Below are 22,188 nucleotides of genomic sequence, written 5' to 3'. Positions count from 1 at the left end.
AACACATCTAAGGTGATTCACCTGTTGTTGTAAGTGGTGTGTCACAATACTGAAACAAGAATTTATTTATACACCTTGAGAGGTTTGCATGGTTGGGATAGCCGTAGCCTTTCGAATATAGTTTTTGATTATTTTAACTGCACTCTATACCTGTGCCTCACATTTGATTGAAGATGAAAGGTTGATCCCAAGCTTACAAAGATAGCAAAACAACGAGCCTGTAAAACTCGCAGCTCCGTCTGATGTAAAAAATGATGGACGAGTAGTTATAGTGCTTCCTTTAAAATCTGATGACTGCTGGTTTGACTCCAAGCAAGATCGTTAGCAGATTCAGGTTCCATAATTAATTGTCAGTGGGCTATTGATGCTAGGCTATAACTTACAAAAGGTCTTTGTTAGATACTAACAAGCGAGTTTGGACTGCCCCCTTCCAAAAAAATGTCATTGGGGGTGCTGGGTGTGTATAAAAACCAAATAAAAATTTTGAATTACTGTACTTGGACACAATAGAAAATTACATTAGTCAGCAAAACATTTATTGGCGATTTAAGCATTGTGTTTGTATTATTTGCTGATGTAGCAGAGCAAAGGTCAATAGGGGACTCTAGTGTACAGCATGGGGTTGATTTGTTCGTTGAGCCAAAGACTCTGCGAGACTTGATTGATGGTGGCTCTACGAGTCACGTCAGGCTCCAACATGCGGCTGAAACAAAACTTAATGTCAGCTAACTCGAGCTATACGGACAAATTGATAATAATTTATCAAATCATGTTGCCTATATAATTGTCAAAATATTCTTTTGGTAACCCCCCCCCCCCTCACTTACTAATTACTATTTTGGCTTTTACCTGTGAATTTATAGTGTGTAAACAATTTTTTATTAGGCTAGAAAAGAAACCAATACAAAGTTACTTATTTTTATCTAAAAATGGTTGACAGTTTGTTAGTGTTGGCTGTTTAGAATGTTCATGTTTTTTATCATCAGTTTAGTTTGTTCAGTGTTCAAATTTTCCTAAAAAAATCAAACTAGAGCTATATTTTCATAGGATATTTTAATATTTTTACAGTTAAAAGTAAACACTTTTCGGTTGCTACGTCTATTAATAATTTGTAATGTTAGGGGGTAATATATTTGCAAGAATTATTAATAATACCAATTAAGATTGATTATTATTATTATCATTAATGTTTATTATTCTTAAGTATTAGCAATAATTAGGAATACCTTTTTACAATCGTGATGGAAAATGTCCGCAATAAACCTATGAATAAAATTAGGAATAATATTTTAAATTATTCATGGACATGTCCATTAATTATTTGAAATGTTTTATGATTCTTACTTGATAAGCTGGATGGCAGAAATCCTCAGGTTGAATTGGTGTATTGGGAAGCGTTTTTGCTGCTGGGTTTGAAGCATCAGTGTAATATTTGAATCATCAAAAGGCATAACTCCCGTCAACATAATGTACAACACACATCCTAGTGACCAAACGTCATACATCTTAGGGTTGTATGGAGTACCCTGAAAGAAAACACTCTGTTAAGAAATCAACAATGTGCATTACGATATTTTATATACATTATCGAATATAAAAAGCAAATAACCTTTGTGGAGATCATAGCCTAAAGCCTTGCCGTTGCAAACAGTTATGGCTACTGAATCTGTGTTGAAAAACTCTAAGACTAGAAAAACCAGAAATTTGTATGAAAATTTAATATTTGTTAGGTGAGCATTTATTAAATTCCTTCAAAATGACATATGATCTTATAATGATTTCAATTTTAAGTGCATTATTCTCTTGTTTTGTCCAAAGATATTTTTCGGAAAGCATCAACAAAATTGTTCAAAAGTAATTCTGACTCACACAATGTTAAATAGCTTAACCCCCAAAAGCACTTTGACTTAAGACCAATTAAACTAAGTAAAATCACCTGGAGGATTTCTGGAGCCGCGTATGCTGCACTTCCACAGAAAGTGTCACTGAGAATTCGGCTCCCCGTTGCTGGATCCCTGCAGGAACGAGCAAAACCAAAGTCTCCAAGCATTATGTGTTCGTTAGCAGTAATGAATATATTCTCACATTTGACATCTCGGTGGCTGATATCCTGAGAGTGGAGGTAGTGGATTGCAGATACTAACATGCTGGAAAACAATCATTGGTTACATGCTGTCACACTTGAGGTGGTAGAAGGAATACCATATTAAATTTCCCTATGACTGCCAGCCCAAATGGTAAAATGATTGAAGGAATGTTACCAAAATCTACAATCTTTCATCTCCTAAATATAGACATCAGTATTGAAAATCGTTTTTAGTAGCCACTCAGGCCTCTAGAAGTTTTCTTTAACTAGGAATTCGTCAAATAAATTGTTTACTAAAAAATCAACACCATTTTAACTTACCTGAAGAATCTTTTGGCTTTCTCGTTGGGGAGAGCACCTTTGCGTTTGATGTAGTCAAGAAGGTCTCCTCTTTCGCAGTAGTTAGTGAAGATAAACACTTGGTCTGGGCTCTCAAACACATCATAGACTCCCAGCAAATTCGGGTGCTCAAGGTTCCGGATGATTTCTATCTCCCTTGGGAGAAATCTATTGATGAAGTCTTGGGAAGCCTTTCTCTTATTTATAACTTTGCAGGCCACTCTTGCAATGGTCCCATCAGGACAAATCTTGATACCTGACTTGACCCTGCTGTAAGAACCCTCTCCGACAGTAGGCCCTAACTTGTACCCTTGCGATTCCAGGAATTTTGTCAATTGCTTCCTGCTTGGTTGAAGATTCATTTCATTGTGGTATTGCTCTAAGCCGAATTCTACAGGTGCCATTTCTCCAGAAATCTACTGAGAATGCTAATTTACTTTTAAAATATTTAATTTAATTGACCTGAATAAATTTTGATTCTACAAATTTTTTTCTTAGAACACAATAATAATTTAAGTTGCTAGACAACAGGCAAATGTGTTGTTAGGCTCAGCTGATTATGACAATTTAATAACAGTCTAGAAGGAAAGATCATAGTAATAATAAAATCTAGAAGAGGAAAATAGGATTAGGGATGTGGATTATTAACTTTGTATTCTGTAATAAATTGACTGAACATTTTTAGTTTATAATATTTGTGGGTTTTTTTTATATTCTGTAAAATTTTGATAAGAAAATTAAGTTCAGCAATAGATAGTACACAGGTTAGTCTATGGTTCAGCTCTTTGTCCAGCTCATCCTATACTCATATCTATATACATACTTGGCTTAATACATATTTTGGCTACATTCGTATGGTCGCCATTTCAGAATAAAGTATTAAAGTATTTTAAATACTTTCATTCTTTTTCACTGTTTGCTTTACATAGGTATGTTGCATTGCCCCAACAGTTTTTTACAAAATATCCTGTAGACATATTTTAATGGCTCACATTTGGGATCTACACTTTTTGGATATTTGTTTTAATGAAAAGTATTGTTAAATATTTGGTTGGACTGCAGTCAACTTAATTCTGTTAAAAACCTTGTTGGAAATTATTTAAAAAAAACATATGAAATTGCAAGCCACTAAGTGTATGGACTAATTGGTCACTTAGCTATATAACTACCTGAGGTTATGAAGTCTACTTCCATTACTAGATTACAAGGAGTAGTTGTATTGAAATATTAGGTAAATATTACTTACCGTACTCCAACACTCACCAGAAAATATCACTTGTTTCTAAACTCTGGTGTTGTCTTGTAACGAAGTACATTTTACAATTTCTACTATAATTTTGGTATTGTGTCCAACATGGTTCCTACTACTACATTTTCTACTTTTATAATATTGAACCTTTCATTTGTGGTTGTTATTGGTAAATTGCAGCTGAATAACACAGCAATGTTCGACAAAACATTGGTTGACTGTGTTCAATCCACAATAGAGCGCTTCTGTCAAGAAAGAACTATTACATTTCTGACAAAGGAGTTACCAGCCTCTGTTGGGGAGAAACTGTTGATACAAGGATTGAATAAGGCTGTTGGCATTCACTCTCTACCACCTACAGATTTGTTCACTTACAGGAGGATGTACATAATTCAACCCATAGAAAATGTGACCACTGATAAAATATTTGATTCGATACTATCAAGAGGCAGCAAGGGGTCATTTTACCTAATGATTTGGCCTCCAAATACAACTACATATTTTGTGTCCAGAGTGCACAGTTTGTTTTGGATTCATAGAATATTGAGGGTAGTTAGTTTCATCCCCAGTAAAACTTCAAAGACTTATGATATATTCACATATTTCCCTTACACAGAAAAAATATGCGGAAGTGGGGTCCAAATCCAAAAAGTAGACAGATGTTCACCTCAAGGATTTGAGACCAATTTCAACCTTTTTTCTGGGTCCAAGAAGCTATTGAACTTCTACGGCTGCAAAGTGTTGTGTTTTGGGAACAACCTCTACCCGTACAGTGTTCTCACCAGGGGGCCCGACGGAACTTGGGAGGTGGAAGGAACAATCCTGTACTTGCTGGATACTTTGAAAGCTCACTACAACATTTCTTTTACATATACTAATGTTTTCAATGACACCGGTGGATGGTTTTTCTACAATAATTCGATGCAAACAGATTTGATGAATGATAACAAGTCCTACGAGTTTGGATTTGGTTTGTATTCCAACATAAATGCATTGAACGATCCAATGCTGGAATACTGCTTCTCTTCAATTCCTCAATGCATTACATGGGCAATACCGATGAACGCCGGTAGATACATACCTCTATGGACTATTTACTGGATAGAATTCTCACTCATTGTGTGGTGTGTGTTGATTTTTACAGTTATCACAATCACAAAAGTAATCGTGGTCATAAGGAGGGTCGAGAGGAAAGAAACTACCCTGACCGGACAACTAAGCCTCATCTTGTCGACATTCTTTTCCATTACAGGACACATGACTATTGTAAAATCTGAATTGTTATCGATGCGTATCCTTTTGTTCCAATGGGGTACTTGGGCTCTAGTGATTCGTTGTGCTTACGAGGCCTTCCTCGGCAGCCTCATGACAGTTCCGATTCCCATTGAACAAATTAAATCTCATGGAGAAATTCTCGAAAAGAACTTCAGAGTTGCAGGTGGGATCAGGATGTTCGAGCTTTTAAAAACAACATCTGAAAATAGCAGAGTTTTGCAGTCTTTGGTGGAGAGATTTGAGATCCTAGAGGCTGATGATGCTGAACTCGTGTTTGACGTGATTCACAACAGCAGAGACTTGGCTGTGTTGCAGCCCCGTCTCTACTCTACCTACATGTCCCACAAGCTGGCCATACATCAAGGCCTCGACAGTCTAGTAACCACCATGCACCCCTGCCTACTCACTACCATGTCCACACCTCTGATAGTGCAGCGAGGCTCTGTCATGGCCAAGATGCTCAACACATTTAGCAATCGAATATTTGAATCCGGATTGATCACGTTTTGGCATGACAAGGACCGTTTTCAAGTACAAACCAAAGAGAGGGAACCGGTTTCAATCACTTTGCACAAAGTTTATGGCGCCTTCATGCTACTCGGGGCTGGATTTTTACTTGCAGTGGGGGTGTTCATAGCTGAACTGGTTTATAGTAGGTATACGTTGAAAAAAAAGAAAAAGAAACAACTGATAAAAATAAACTGTTCAACAAACAACCAAACAGTAAAAATATTATTTATCAAATAGAATTTTGTTTTGTTACACGGCGTGATTGATTCCTTCACACACAACAAGTTTTACAGTATCGACAGCTTGTTGCAATATGACATTTGAAATTTCACTATATATAATAGACACTAAAAAAGTTTTGCTAGATGTAAGGAGTAAAATAAAAACTGTAAGTACTAAAATGTGTACCTATTTATTTATTTTGACTCACAACACGTTTTGGACACAAAACTCAAAGGTATAAAAATGTATGACAACATAAGAAAACATTACTGTACAAGTAAACACACAAATTCTTTGTATTACAATAATTCAAACAATTTTAATTCAATAACAAATTTAGTTCAACTGCTATTAGTATGACAAAAATATAGAATCTTTGCTGTAGTCATTAAAAAAAGTATAAATATATAGACTAAATTTGTCAACTATACAGGATTAATAGTGTCAGAAAATGTGAAAAGCCAATACATTTTTGACATTTTTAATTGCACCTTAAAGTAATATTCGTCTATCAAAATATTTCTTAGCTGGAATTTTATTAAATCAACTCAAGAGATTCTTTTGCAGATTTCAATATTTTGCCTAAGGAAAAGAAATATTTTCTAATTGTCATACTAGTATGGAAGTAATTCCTAAACATACTATTTTACAATATAGATACACTAGCTCACATTAATTCATGGCCAAACATCTATTCTAACACTCAAAACACATATTCCACCAAATACATATTTTAATCCCTCCTTTTGATTATGTCATTAAAAAATAGTAGAACAAAGAGTTAAAATAATCTGGATTTGAAATCTAAGGATTTGCTAATTTATAAGTTTTACATTGGTATAAAATTACACCCAAAAAATTAGGAAAAATGTATAAGGAATCGGTGCTAGGTAAGACTAAAATTAAGGTTTTGGTGAGAACAAACAAATAAGCTACAATCTACCAATAATAGCTAGGGTATATATATAATGATAAAAACAAAATAAGATCATTTTTGATAACTATTATAAATCTCCAGTCAAAAACAAGCAATAACAGATAAGTGAGTTTTCACATATGTATATAGTTTAGTTAACTGTGGAACTTAAATTTATGCTTCTTACGGAAACACTTTTCTTACCTGCAGCAAACGCTTATGTGCAAATCTTTGGTAGTTGCAATACATCTGTTGCATTTTGAAAATTATTGCACATTCAAAATAACAGAAAACAATTTCCTTGCTGATAACTATCGAGAGATCAGCTGAACTACAATTCCCACATTTAAGCAATGTGAATATTTATCTTCCCACAAAATTCTAACCTGCTATACTGTATTACAAAAGTACTGACCATAGTTCAAGGTCAATACCATTAGGTAAGGGTCGTAAATAATTATAGTCCAATTCCAATTATGATAAAAACTCTTTTTTATCCTATTGTATATTTAAAGCTGGTCATTTGTCTTATTTTAGTGGTTTTCTAGGTAAAATAAAAAGAAACAAATAGTAAACAACAAAATACTCTCTAAATAAATCTGTGAAGAGTACTAATCAAATGGTAATAGTATTAAATTAAAGAATTAAATTAAAAAGTTTTTTGATTTACAGTATTTAAGTAGGTAGAAAATACTACATACGTTTTACAATAAAAATTTTGCTTGATATTATTATACTAAACTTCTTTCTCTCTGGGCAAAACACTAAACGCACATCAAACCATACTTTGGACTGAATTTTCCACTATCCACAAAAGATGACAGTTTTACACAGGCTTGTAACTCGTCACAGTTACGAGGTAGATCGGTGGTGATTTAGACTAGTTTTGAGATGCCGAGTGCGTCTCGGAACATAAAGTCCCGCAGAGTCCACAGTGCTGTCAGTATGTTGCCATGGTTACCGACACCGTTGCCGAGCCAGTGTGCCGGTAGTTGCGCCAACTCTGGGGCGTCAGTGGTTTCCTGTGCCGCCTTCAACTGCTTATCCCAGTTGCTGATGCTGCGAGATCCTGAGTGGAGTCCCTCTATGTACCTGCGGCAGAAATAACACTGTAAACTTGATATGTTCCGAGGTGTAGCTACTAGAGTTTTGTGGGTCCCTGAAATATTTAGGCCGGGCCAACAACTGGCCCAAGATATCAGTTCAAGCGTGAAATAATTTTCGAGTCAGGTGATTAAAAGAGGAGATATGCAAGCAACTTAATTTTTATCCGCAAAATATACATTTGACTACACCTTTTCAACTCGGCATTGTCAAAAATGTGTAAGAAATCAATGTGACTAAAAATGCAGTTTACCTTCATTCATGCCTTACTTGGGTTCAGAGAGTAGGAAAATTGTGTTTAAGCTTCAACCCATATTGGTAGTTATAGGGTATAACAATATCTGGATATATGTGTCATGGAAATAAATTGGATGCTTACAAACAAAACACCTTTAGAGTAATGTTTCTTACATGTACAAAAAGATTAATAGAAGTATTTCATACTTAATGTAAGCCTCAGAGTGCAGCAGACGTGAAGGTCTTGGAGGAACTGTGACAAACAACGGCTCATTGTTGCGACCTCCGATGGAACCTATGCCAACATGGTGAAATTGTAATTCACTTTGTATATATATATTATATCAAGTGTACAACAAAGTACAGCTTAAATTGCTATTACCATTGACTAAGGAAAGAGCTGGACATTCTATTCCCATGTCAAAGTTGTAGCCAGTTTAACAAGGAAAAAAAATGAACATTTGTACAACACTTTTTGCCAAGTGCAGCATTTTTTTAATTTTTAACCAAGCTAAAATGAAAGTCAATTTATCACAAACAATAGCATCTTTTTTGACAAAAACTATAACAGGAACTATAGTCGGGTAAATATAGGATATGACCTTAAAAAAATTGCAAGAAAACGTTTTATGGTTTTATTTTGTAGAGTTGGGTTTGCAGAATGACATACTAAAAGTTGCCAAAAATCGGTGCACGAGAAAACCACTAAAATCACAATTTAAAATGGCGGCTTTTTTCAACATTGGACAAATTAAAAAAACATATTTCACATGCATTTGCTATGCACATTTTTCGAGATATTGACTTGGGACCACCGCCTGTATTTATTGAGTGGTTAGTACTTCATTTTGATAGGGAACATGTTTTTGGCCGCCATCTTGGATCCGCCATATTGGACATAGATAATTTTTTTTCAATGTAATGATAGTGTTGTGACACATCATTACCAACTACATTTTTACACTGATTTCAATGCCGAAATCCGTTTTTAAATATCTTTATTCATTTAGAAGATATATACAAAAGAAAACTCTGCACCATACATTTCTTATGGACGTTTCGTAGTTTGATATTTTTTTAAAATTATTTTTCTTATATCTCCAGTTCTTATTAACGCTTGTAGTTCGTTCTAGGCTTAAAATATTCAGTAATGTAAGGGCTTTCATTTGAGCTCTTGATCATTAAAATCAGACGAGTTAAAGACCTGCTACGAACCTCAGAACAATATTAAATTTAACTTTTTAGAAATATATTTTTATTAAAAGATTTATAACTCGGGTTGTTAATACGTCACCGAGTTCTTTCTGGTCTCAAATTGCTCAGTAAATGTTTGGCTTTAATTTTATTGATCATTAAACAAAATCTGACAATTTTAAAATGAGCCATGGACCATAATTTAACATTTGAATGTATTTATATTGAAATTTGTCTTTAGTTAAAGACGTATATTCCTAATTCTAAATAACTCCCAAAACTCTTTATAGTCTTAAATAATTCGCCAAAATATTGACTTTTATTTTAGCTATGGATTACTTTCCAGGAGTTATTAGGGTTTGGGATATATGTCCTTAACTAAAGACAAATTTCAAAATAAATACATTTTAATGTTAAATTATGGTCCATGGCTCATTTTAAAATTGTCAGATTTTGTTTAGTGATTAATAAAATCAAAGCTAAACATTCACTGAGTAATTTGAGACAAGAAAGAACTTGGTGACGTATTAACAACCCGAGTTATAAATATTTTAATAAAAATATATTTCTAAAAAGTTAAATTTAATATTGTTCTGAGGTTTGTAGCAGGTCTTTAACTCGTCTGATTTTAATGATCAAGAGCTCAAATGAAAGCCCTTACATTACTGAATATTTTAAGCCTAGAACGAACTACAAGCGTTAATAAGAACTGGAGATATAAGAAAAATAATTTTAAAAAAATATCAAACTACGAAACGTCCATAAGAAATGTATGGTGCAGAGTTTTCTTTTGTATATATCTTCTAAATGAATAAAGATATTTAAAAACGGATTTCGGCATTGAAATCAGTGTAAAAATGTAGTTGGTAATGATGTGTCACAACACTATCATTACATTGAAAAAAAATTATCTATGTCCAATATGGCGGATCCAAGATGGCGGCCAAAAACATGTTCCCTATCAAAATGAAGTACTAACCACTCAATAAATACAGGCGGTGGTCCCAAGTCAATATCTCGAAAAATGTGCATAGCAAATGCATGTGAAATATGTTTTTTTGATTTGTCCAATGTTGAAAAAAGCCGCCATTTTAAATTGTGATTTTAGTGGTTTTCTCGTGCACCGATTTTTGGCAACTTTTAGTATGTCATTCTGCAAACCCAACTCTACAAAATAAAACCATAAAACGTTTTCTTGCAATTTTTTTAACGGTCCCTATGTAAGTTTGTTTAGTTTGCCTGGACTACTAATGGGTAAATAGAATAATTGTGGACTGAAGCACACTATGTGAGTGGCTCATTCAACTATGTTCTTTTTTCATGAAAATAGATGCTACAACTGGACCATTTATATGGAATGTCTTAAGAGTCTATGGGCTACAGCTGGTCCATTTATATGGAATGTCTTAAGAGTCTATGGGCTACAGCTGGTCCATTTATATGGCATAATATCTTAAGAGTCCATGGGCTACAGCTCAACAGCTGGACCATTTATATGGAATGTCTTAATGTCTAATCCAGTATCCAAATAAAGTCTGGATATTCTCTCTTATAGATAAGCTTAAGACAATAAATGTTTTCAAGGACGTAAATTTACAAAAATAAAGTTCTAACTGAAGTATAGGTATATTTTTATTGAAGAGCAAAAATAAAAACTTCGTTTGTTTTGAAGTGTCAAAACATAGTAAACAAGTTAAAACGTTTAAGCACTCAAAAAATATCATAAAATGCATGCTTTTTCTTATCAGTAAAAAATAGGGCTGTATTTCATACTAGCTCAATCAGTAAGAAGATGAATTATACAAAATTACATTTTTAGAGTAAATCATTCAACACTCACCTCCTCCATTCTGTGAAGCTGGCGAAGGAGTATTACGAGAGTAGAACAATCCAGGCGCCATTGCTGTGGAGGACATACATCAACTCTCATCAATATACATATGGTGTAAAAATAAATGGGTAGATACCAATGTCATAGATAAAACTTTCCTACAGAAATAAATTTCCATTACCAAGACTAAATAGATTGTTTTTTTCTATAAAACAAAAACAACTAAGCTGTACAATTTATTGAGACTAATGTCTGATTCCTTAGTACGTAAAATACACCAAATCAAAATTGTTTAGTCAACGGTTTTTTGCAATATCTGTGTATTTTTACCCATGTTGGTTTTTGTATTGTGTTTGTCATTTTTTATATCTGCAATAATGTTTACTCATGGTTTTTTTAATGCCTTTTTTCATGTAGAAAAAATCCCATCCCGCCCCGTCCCAAACTCAAAATTCCCAACCATCCCAAACTCAAAATTCCCAACCATCCCAAATAAAAACAATAATTTAGATCATCAGTCGAATACTGAGTTGTACATACTAAATAAAATCTACTTTTTATTCTAATTTATTTTTTCAAAAATCCAAAAAGAAAGTTTTTGTGTAACTTATTGAAAAATCACGTCTCTAATGAGCCTCTACTAGGTTTATTTGATTGAAAGCTAACCAAACACACGAGATCCGCACACTCGTTAACTAATACTACTCATTACAAGACCAGTTTGTACTTACATGCGGCGTGCATGGCGATGCCAGGCAGAGGCGTGCTGGGCAGAGGTTTGGCGACGGGCTTGGTCCGCGTGGAGGCCAGGAAATGCCTGTCATGCACATGCCAACACATCACAACACGACACACAACAGTCACTCAACCATGCTCTGTTTAGTTAGTCCGAATCTGAATCTACTTACAGATTCACTATTAAAGGATATATTGATGTTTTTAGATTATAAAAATAGTAAGTTGGTTTTAATCAGATATGAATTATTGAATTTTGTAAGGTTTTTAATAGAAATTTTAAAAAGTATCATATTTTATGAAATTTTATGTTAATCACTTGGAAAAAAGTATATTGGCTTAAAATCTTTAGGTTAATATTTAGATCTCAACAAAGATAAAATAAATAAATATTTGAATTCTTTTGATAGGGTAATAATATTCTTTTGGTATATCTGTTTTCTACTGTTTTAAAGTTGTTTTAAAATAAAAAACAAAATAAAAATACTAACATCATATGAGAATGTTCAATAGTTAAATTTGCCTAAATATATGTGCCTGGATGCACATGTCGAGTGACCAACAAAATAAAACACATTCTTGGCAAATATCTATTGTAGACGGATAGAAATTATAAACAAATCAATATACAACATAACATACACCATACAATGCTGGACACCAATATACCTAAATGCTAGAAAAAAAGAAAAAACATAACAATGAAATGACAAAAGCCGAGGTTCCTAGTTCAAGCCGGCTACCGAGCAAGACAATGTAACACAAACCAGCAGCTGTCTCACTGATGGAGGACGAGGCTGTAGTGGTGGGGGGAGGGGGTGGCGGACGACTTGACGGCATAAAGTTCCTGCAAACAGCTGTGTTAATGTACAACAATCAGCTGACAGAGCAACACTGCACTCGCATGTCTGACAAGTGACAATGAAACTAACAAAGTATAAACTCTCTATTTTGTATCAATCAGTTAAACTCCACCAAAGGAATCTGATAACATGGCACATTTAATTCAATTTCCATTTTAAAGGGGGGGGGGGGTTTAACATCGACCTGGGTATATTTTGTAGAGTTTGGGTTTGTTAAGCAGATTTTTGGCATATTCTGCAGAATTTGCAGATAATTCCCTGAAGTTGGATGTATTCAGAATAATTGTCTGATATCTATTGATATTGATAGCCATTTTGACTTTTAATGTTATTAATTATTTGGGCTACCCCTGCAACAACAACTAATTTTTTATGGTGCTCAGTAGCCTGCTTAAGTGCTTCAAGTCCTGGAATACACTGGAGTGTTTACTTTATTACAATATCTTCTACGACATGATGTAAATCCAATTAATAAAAAATTTTATGTGTTAAATTTCACTTCTTATGGCTGCTTTCTTTTCATTTAGCTAATAGCTAATATTGATTTGCTTACAAAGTGATATATTTTACATGTTTCCATGGGTTTTCTGTAGATATAAGAGTACATAGAATCTGGTACATACCTGCTATCCTTTAAGCAACTCATTAGGTGTTAAATAATGTTGTTTAAACCAAATTTTGCACAGTTAAACCAACCATTATTTTGGCCTGGACAGAGATGGTCCATGCAGTATTTCATTTAGAGCCTTAGGAGTTAAAAGAGGGTGTACAGTAATTGGCCCAAGGTAACAAAATAAACTTTTTTCTATAATATAATAGCATGAGAAAGTTGTAGCCCTTGCTTACTTGCTGCGGTGGTCAGGATGCACCACACGGCCCTGACTCTTCATGATGTGCACTTCCTTGACATGTCGCGCCAGCCGGTGCAGACTGGGGAACGGTGCGATGGCCTTCCTCATCCTGGTGCAGCCCCTCCACTGGCACTGGAACTCCAGTTCTACCAACACGACAACACATAACCAAACTGTACATGATTCTCTTTGACATGTATTAAAAGGTGAAATGGTATATCAGTTTAAGTCTATATCAAGGGGTCTCCAATTGTGTTTATGTATTATTCTTCTGGGACGCTGAATTATGGTAAATCGAAAAATTTAAAAGCATCTCCAGTTTGAGACTTATACTGGGAAGTTTTGGGAACAAAATTCTTACTTTTAGAGAAGCTTTTAGGATCAATGGACTTTGAATACTTTGAAACTTGAGTGCACTAAGCACCTAACCCCACTTATTATTATTTTAATTATCATGGCTAAGCTACGATAAGTTTTGAGAACTGCTTTGAAGTACTTCAATTAAGGAACAAGAAGTTATGAATGTATGGATGGCTACCAATAATACATTCTGTCCTGAAATATTGACCTATCTTTCCTCCAAAGATTTAGAACACCACCCTTCAGTAACAAAGCTTGGAGATTATGGTCTGTATCATTAATTTGGTAACTGAATAACAACAAATGAAATCCTATTGCTCAAAAAGCTCAAATGAAAAAAAACCATTAACATTAAATCTTGTGTTGTACGTACCATGAGGAGGAACAGCTGCGAAGTACATGTGTACATGGCCGCAACCCTCGGCTACAGCGTGTTCTATACAATCCTGCATATCCTCAAACTGCCAATCACAGTTGTCCCAGCAACACTCGTACACCAGGTCTGGATGTTGGTTCTGGTTGGCCACTGTAAAAGTTACAGTTGCAGGTTAAGTGTGCGAGATGAAACCATTTACTGTTAACATAAGAGCTGTTCAAGGACAAGACAGCATATCCTGAAAACTGGAACCTAGTTTGTCATCAATGTGCAGATGTGAGTCAAAGTAATGACAATAGTCATACAGATACATAATAATCCAAACAAAACAGGTTAAAATTAAAAAGTCAGGTCTGTTAAATGAATCAAAGTAGAATTTTTACAAGTGAAATGAACGCTTTAATCATAAATATTCAATGCTTGCAAATATTAACTGAATATGTTAAAGTAGAGATATGCTGCAAAAATGTATAAAATTTGTATTCCCATTTTTGGAATTTAAAAGTTTTGGCATTTTTCCAAAAAGCGAACTCACAATGTCATTGTGATCGCAAGAACAGTTGATTATTAAGTTTAATTACTGCAATTTTGGTAGATAATTAAGATTTCAATTTGAGAAAGTCACAAAGAAATGGGAGTTGGTGTTTCCTCAATACTGTTGGTATCGAAAGTTTTAAGGAACCGAGATTAAGAATCGTTCCACTCCTATTTTTTATATTATACCTAACATCATTTTAAGGCTTATTTCAGGTTGTTAATGGTTGAGTGAGTATACACAACATAAACAGTTACCAGTAGTGGCTGGGGAAGCAGGAGCAGCTTCCTCAGCGGCCATCTTGGCTGCTGTCTCCTCATTCACCCTCGCTGCTTTCTCTTCCCAAGCGATCTTTTCACTTGTGGGTAAATTGCGCCACTAGAATCCCAAGAATACTCGTTATTGTTGGGGGAAGTTTATCAAAATGTGATAATAAATTGCTCTACAGAAAGTATAGGAAGTTAAAATGTATATATTTAAGATGCAAGATATTTTTATTGATTCACAAATATGTACTATAGGGCTAAAATTTCTCCAGTCTATACCAGCTCACATCCGAAAAGAAACAAAATTTAATAAATTCAAGCAGCTCTTAAAAGAATATTTTTTTAAGAACTCCCTGCTACTCAGTAACAGAATTCTTTAGTTAGGCCTAACTTATTTTGAATTCCAAATACTGTAATCCCTAAAGTCATAGTTTTGTTAAAAGTAAAAGTAAAGTAATTTTAGTACTCTTTTTATGTATTTAATTAGCAGTAAGCAATTTTGAATTTAGCTTATGACTCTATTCAAGTTCATGTAATGTGAAACTATAATGAATAAAGAATGTTTGACTGACTTTGACTTACTACGATAAAAACCTACAAAACGGTTTTGTTAGAGCGATTGGAGGTTTTAGTACCAAGAAGTTAAATTGATTTTTCTGAAAACCAAGACAGTATATGGATATGCTAGATGCTTTTTGGTAGCACATAGTTGGAAATATCAGCATCAGTCAGCAGTGTGGGAGGAGGATTTTAAAATAGGAAAAAAGGAAGTACAGTACAATAAAAGAACTTTGAAATCAGGTTAATTATAGATAAGTGAAAAAAGAAGGAAGAACTTATGCCAGTAAGGTGAGGACCAGATGGAGGAGGTGGAGAATAACTATGTTGAGATGTTTTACCTCATTGCCCACCATACGACTGACTTCTCCGAAGGAACAGGCAGGATTGTCAGCAGCGATGCCTTTTCTCACATCTCCCGAGTAGAGAATATACCCAGTGACCAGCTTTTTCTGATCCCTCTTCTAAAACACATTACTTTTAAGACAAGAATCACTTTTCTCAATTTATCAACTAAAAAAAAAATAAATCAATAAATAATAAAATACTATAAAATAAAACAAAAGACAAGAATATTGTCAGGACAATACGTGTTAGGTGTAAGGAGAGCGTTTTTGTGGAGAATAGAAGGAAAAGTAAGTCAGTTGGTTTGGATTGGACATATAAATAGAATGGACAATGTAATCGTCCTTCGTCAGTGAATCTGGACAAACAAATTCCAAGTAAGAACCAAAGACAAGAAGGCCAAATAATGTGACGGGAGGAGTCATTAGAATAGGTCAAACACGATAAGATAAGGAAACTTTAAAGGAGTGAAAGAGAAGGAATATTCAACAGCCAGAGGTAATAGAAACATGGTTCTGATAAAGCAACACGAATTGTGTAAAATAAAAGTGTTTCACTTTCACAACATTTTTATGATCTTAGGTTTTTAAGTTTTTTAAAATCTTTACAGCCTTTAGAAGGCAAAATGCCAATCAAAAAATTAATACAATCTTAAAAGAACCTGCAGCCTGTAAAGAAACCAATTCTATAACTAATAGTAATTTTTAAACTTTGTACTTTCACACCAAAATCAAAGCATCTTATATATAAATAGGCAAGCATGTTTCTTGAAAACCTTCTTTCTCAGCTCGTGAGCATCACAGGAAAAATCTGTGCATACTGTTAGAAAGATATTTTTCTGTAGATATGCAGAATCTCCTTATACTGTTATTTAAAATTGATTCAAAAATAAACACAAAATATGAATAAAAATTTAAAAAAATTAACACGGACCTTATGAGTTGCCATGCTGGTGACGAAATATAACAGAAAATCAAAACAAATTAAAGTAATTCCAATCACAATTTAAACCTGAGCATCATAGATTGAAGTGTTATGCCTTAACTACACAACACCACATTGAAAAATACATGGCAGCACGGAAGAGAGCCTGTATTTAATGGGTTCAATGAAACAAATATTCCTGCCTTCTTGCTAGTGACTGGTGTGCTAGCATTAGAGTTCTCGCCAGTATGAAAGGAGCCTACTGACGGGGGGCCCCCATCCATGGAGTCCTCACACATTATGTCCTCTAACTTGATATTGGTGGCGGGGGAGGAGGCTGAACACTGCAACAAACAAACACATCAGTTAATATATTAAATACAAGCAATACGAATTTAATACAGTAGCCTATATTTATCACCAACTCAATAATAATAAATAGAAAATGGATGAAAAGTTAAATGTTCAAATACACACAAATATTGAGAAAAATATCCAAGCCGACACTTTTGAATTTTATTTACAGGGTGTTTCATTGGAACCCTGAGTTACTTGGGTCAAAACTACAAGCATAGTTTCTAAGCTCACTCGTTTTCTACTTAAACGTAAAAATAGTTTTTTTAGGTTTTTAGTGTATCTGTTAAACATTTTGATTTCTGGATTGAAAAATTGACAAGATATTTTAATAAAACTTGCATTGCTAGATAGAATATATACAATTATAGCTCCTCCAATAATAATATCATTTTTCTGTAAACTCTTAAGAGTGTTAGATTAAGTAATAAATAAAATAAAGATAAACTAATAAAAACATCAACAACAACTATTGGCCTTTTAACTAAAATTGAAAGACCTAATACCACAGTACGAACATACCTACTACAAAAACACTACTAAGGGAATAGGGAGCACAACATTTAATCTGCAAACAGTACAATTCAAACATAATCTATATTTATCCACTGACAACACTTACCATTATATTACTCAAGAAAGCAGCAAAGGGAAAAAAGAGCATTAGTTTATGATGTCATCGATATAGGCTACATGGGACTAGTTAAGATAGGACAGAAGACAGTAACTGTTTGATAGTTATGCTAACATTATTATTCTTACTCCAAGACTTAACAACTTTACTTCAAAGTTTTGATTTTACTTAATAAAAAAAAAATTATGGATCCTGGATTACTAAAAAATGAAAATAAAACAGGATGGTTAAATTATACAGCTAAATCAATGAAAATTTATACCAATGAAACTATATAACTAGTAGTTATAAATGAACAAAAGTTGTTAAAATAATTAATTTCTCAAAATGAGGTTAATTAATTTTTGGATGTAATTAAAATCTAAAAAATGTACCAATAATGATCTGACTACAGCTAATAACTCTCACCGAATTCTGGTCAAAGTTTTGCAGGTACTGATTGGATTTTGATTCTTGCTCAGCCTCTTTGGCTCCAACCTATAAGACAAATACCGTATAAATGTAATTTGAACATGATAATTTCAAACAAAAAATAAAAATTTTGAAATTAATGGACTAACTTGCTAGCATAGATATTAATACCTAACCTATCTTAGACTTTGGTAGCCTACAAAAGGAAAACATTTTTTTTCATACTCAGATAACTTGGAGAGGTTTGGACCTCTTGTTTCTTAAAAGCAAAATATGATGTATAAATATGCCAACTTTTTTTACTAGTCAGTTACTAACAGATTTGTTTACTACGTATCTACAATGTAAGTATTTTTACTCATATAATGAAAACGTAACAATATTTTTGAACACATTGGTTTTTAAGACACCACTGAGCACCTATTTTGATTAAACTCATTGATATACTATGTATAACATGCAAGCATAGGACCTAAAACTAATTTTTAAATATATAAAAAAACAAAGAAAACAAGCCAGAACTCGGGATTGCGACTTGAGTTTGGTAACTTACTAACCATCAATTAGCAATCTTTATTGCCACTTAAATAAATATGCAAATAGGCCTGAATTCTAACAGCGCACAAGCGTCAATTTTACACTGGCCAGAACACCGTTTCACCTTCTGAGGGTTGATGAGTCTGCGGAAGAAGTAGATCTCGTCCTGCGTGACTGCGGCAGAGTGAGTGTACTTCTTGAGACCTTCACGAGGCAGCTCCTTGATGGATCGTCGAGCCTCGTCGTATTGTGACTCACACACATACACATCTGACTCTGGGATCTCTGTGGGCCGGCCTAACAACAACAATCGCATTAATATAAACAGAACACCCTCTCATCGTTATATATTTCATTCTTATTTAATTTCATCATGTTTATAGGTTTTTATAGCATGTTACTTTGGATTTGATCATTAATGTTATTGTTAAAATGAATGGTTATTTATGTTTTAGAAGTTAAGTGGTAGAGAAGACTGGTGTTAGTCCTAACTTTGCCTCTCAAATAAAGACATTTTCCATTTCATTTCTCATAACTTATGTATCTAATGGATTTGTTTACACTTTAAAGTCTTTTTAAACACATTCCTCAGCTTATATTAAATGAAAATACTGTCAATATTTATAAACACAGCTCCAATAACTTAGAGACTTTGGAAGTGAATAAGTGATAGAGCATATGCAGATGTTAAAGGCGAAAGGTAAAAATGTATGTGGGCTTAATATTAATTATAAAGAGGAAATGTTTTGTACCTGCAGCATTTTAAACTAGCAATGTACCATATACAGTGTCTTGTGACTCATTCTAAGGTTGAAAGAATATTTTTTTTGGAAAAGAATAATAGGTCAAAGTCAGATTTGTCACGACTCCTTTTTAAAACACAATCGCCTGCTGAGTTTAGAGTACAACACAACCTTGTAAGTAAGAGGATAATATTAATTTCCTATTTCCTTTCTTACAGATAAAAACAGTTTTAACAGTTAGGCATCAAATGTCCAGTCACAGTACACTAACTTGTTTGTATGAAAATGGTGGAAAAACAATCACCTCTCGATAATGCGTTAGTAAAGTGATAGTGCTACCAAATTGCATATTTTATATGTATACTTATTACCAGAGGATGATGTATACTCACAGGAGATGTATTCGCCATGTTCCAGCACTGCACACTTGCCCACGATGTTGTTGACAGAGTTAGTATCCTCCAGGGTGCTGAGGAACACCTCCTGCTTGTAGAAGGTCCTGGCGGGAGTGTGAGGGATGGCAGATGGCAGCACCAGCCACGGCCCGTGGAAATACGCTTCTCCCCTGCAATATCACCACACCATGTTAAGTATGAAGAAGGAGAGACTAAAAGGTTAAGTTTTGTAAACAAAATTTCTAAACACCTACTTAGTGGTAATCCTTAAATTTGTATTCAATAATCAGCATAAAATGTTTTATTAAATTTACAGAAAATAAAAATAAGTCAAAAAACACTTAAAAAATATTTTTACACCTAGTTTCCTCATTAAAGTACATAAAATTTTGATATAGACACTTGGACACCCTAATTATCAACTTTTCGGATTCCAATAATGATCAGACCTAGTAGGCTATCTTCTGTGTTCTCAAAATAGCTCTAAATCAAAATTCCCTCGCCGAAGCAAACCTGCAGACTAAACGAATTTCCATGTGTCTGAATTGATTTTCAATTAAATCTATTTAATTAACATTAGGTTTAACGAGTACCTAGGTTTGCTGATACAAGGAAACTAATAAAGTGTGTTTTTTTGTTTTTGTAAAATACTAATAGCTTAGTTTAAAACAAGAAATTCCTAACGGAATTAGAATAATAGATAAATAAATTTGCCAAGTTTGATCAAAATATATCCATAAACAAGCAAACTAAAACATTTTACAACATTCTCCATAAGAATAACATGGGAATTTTAAACTTACAATTTTTTTAAATTCTCTTTGTTACCAATAACTGTACAAAAACACTTTGAAATACTAAATTAATTATTTGTTTTTTTTTAAGCTCTTTAAAAAGGTCTAGAGATAAATTGGGAAATTTTGTGTTTTGAGGGTCAAAAATGAGAAAAATCAATTTTTACCCAATAAACACCTGTAAAACCCCGTTCCCATGGTCCGATCATGCTGGTTTGCGAACTCATCCAAGTTTGTCCTGCCTTACACCTTTATACCAAATTTCATCAAAATCGGAAAAAAATTACTCAAGTTATCGTGTTTATGGACGAACACATATAACTCTATATATACATATATAAAAATTTGAACGAATTGTGTTTTTGGCCTCTGGGGACTTAGAAATTAAAAATTAAATCAGTCCCGGGCCTAAGTCTTACCGTGCCACCTACTACTTCCCTATAGGGAAATTCGCTGAAAAGAGAATAATTTATGTCTTTCTTTAGACTTTACTAATAAATATCATTTGGGCAATATTAAATTTACTACATTTTCTTACAATTTCAATGTTTTATTAAGTTTTTTTGTGGCTATTAACTGTAGTTAAATATTAAACTTATTGATGTTATTTGTGTTTTAAAACTTAATTTTTTCACAGACTGTCCTGATCATCCCTACTTGGGTAAGATTTTTCCGGTGAATTGAATAGTTGAGTTTGTGATGTTGTGTCAACCTACTCTGCATTAGTCCAGATGGAGTCAATCTGGGAGATAGCTCTGGCGTCAGTATCCGTCTTGACATACACACAATCTCCAGTCTTCAGCACAAAGCCATTGGTGTTGAACTGCTCAAAGTATGTGACAGCCTCGTCAGTTTGGAGAACCACATTCTGTCAAACAAATCAATCAGGTTTGCTTATTATTTATTATCAAATAAAGGTGTTTAAATCTACATAAGATTTAGAATTGTATATTGAATTTGGTACTATATTTTATTAGCCATTAACAAATATCATATGGACCTATTTAAAATATTTGACTCTAAATGTGTATATTTTTATATTATTTCCATAATTTGGAAATATCAATCATGCCATAAATAAATAATATGATAGTGTTAGATTCATTTAATCAACTGGGCATGAACCATATTGCGAGCGTTAATTTAACTGTGATCGCGGCAACTCACCATAGATGTTACTGTGATCAAGGGAATTCACCAAAGTGGGGAATTTGTCAAAGTGTAGACAAAGCGAGTTGGACTAAATGGTAAACTAATTGCCATTACTTTATCAGACAAATCACAACCTTGAAGAAGGCTTTGACTAGTTACACTGACCGGTTTCTCCTTCTCCACTAGTTTCTCCCTCTCCTCCAGCTCTGCAATCTCCTCCTTGTGTTTCTCCACCCTCTCTCTAAATACAGACATGACTCGCTTCGGCTCCAACACCTCGTCCCGTGGCAATAGTTTGTAGCCGGCTGTCAAGCTCTGTGGCCAGTTCTGTACAAAAGAGAACACATCATACTTTTTATTTGAAAGTTTAGCAGGCCTACGTATTTAAAATA

The 22,188-nt window shown here is 33.8% G+C and overlaps 2 protein-coding genes across 9 annotated transcripts in view; both read right to left on the bottom strand.

The window, feature by feature from the left end:
- Positions 1 to 519: 519 nt before the first annotated feature.
- Positions 520 to 2,941, bottom strand: LOC129002581 (testis-specific serine/threonine-protein kinase 1-like). Its single transcript, XM_054430502.1, has 4 exons — positions 2,408 to 2,941; positions 1,937 to 2,147; positions 1,345 to 1,526; positions 520 to 703 (listed from the first exon to the last, which is right to left on the bottom strand). The coding sequence occupies exons 1-4, from the start codon at positions 2,827 to 2,829 to the stop codon at positions 592 to 594; spliced, it is 927 nt and encodes a 308-aa protein (XP_054286477.1). The 5' UTR covers positions 2,830 to 2,941; the 3' UTR covers positions 520 to 591.
- Positions 2,942 to 7,241: 4,300 nt separating this feature from the next.
- The window catches only part of LOC129002573 (protein polybromo-1-like), a 49,995-nt gene continuing 35,048 nt past the window's right edge, over positions 7,242 to 22,188 (bottom strand). For 4 of the 8 annotated variants that reach the window (XM_054430482.1, XM_054430484.1, XM_054430485.1 and 1 more), the window contains 14 exons: positions 21,962 to 22,123; positions 21,361 to 21,512; positions 19,848 to 20,020; positions 18,837 to 19,009; positions 18,173 to 18,241; positions 16,980 to 17,120; positions 15,849 to 15,971; positions 14,941 to 15,061; positions 14,146 to 14,298; positions 13,408 to 13,558; positions 11,695 to 11,780; positions 10,973 to 11,035; positions 8,146 to 8,233; positions 7,242 to 7,689 (listed from right to left, as the gene is read on the bottom strand). In XM_054430482.1, the coding sequence (XP_054286457.1) occupies positions 7,473 to 7,689; positions 8,146 to 8,233; positions 10,973 to 11,035; positions 11,695 to 11,780; positions 13,408 to 13,558; positions 14,146 to 14,298; positions 14,941 to 15,061; positions 15,849 to 15,971; positions 16,980 to 17,120; positions 18,173 to 18,241; positions 18,837 to 19,009; positions 19,848 to 20,020; positions 21,361 to 21,512; positions 21,962 to 22,123 (1,872 nt within the window). In that variant the 3' untranslated portion in view covers positions 7,242 to 7,472. Of the gene's footprint in view, positions 7,690 to 8,145; positions 8,234 to 10,972; positions 11,036 to 11,694; positions 11,781 to 12,465; positions 12,546 to 13,407; positions 13,559 to 14,145; positions 14,299 to 14,940; positions 15,062 to 15,848; positions 15,972 to 16,591; positions 17,121 to 18,172; positions 18,242 to 18,836; positions 19,010 to 19,847; positions 20,021 to 21,360; positions 21,513 to 21,961; positions 22,124 to 22,188 lie in introns of those variants that run through there. The other 4 variants (XM_054430483.1, XM_054430489.1, XM_054430487.1 and 1 more) reach the window with 3 other exon arrangements.

This window comes from Macrosteles quadrilineatus, unplaced genomic scaffold (genome assembly GCF_028750875.1).
Source record: "Macrosteles quadrilineatus isolate MER2022 unplaced genomic scaffold, UCM_ALF_1.0 Scaffold_9__3_contigs__length_116548681, whole genome shotgun sequence".
In the NCBI taxonomy this organism is placed as follows: domain Eukaryota; kingdom Metazoa; phylum Arthropoda; class Insecta; order Hemiptera; family Cicadellidae; genus Macrosteles; species Macrosteles quadrilineatus.
This window is presented reverse-complemented; position numbering and strand designations above follow the sequence as displayed.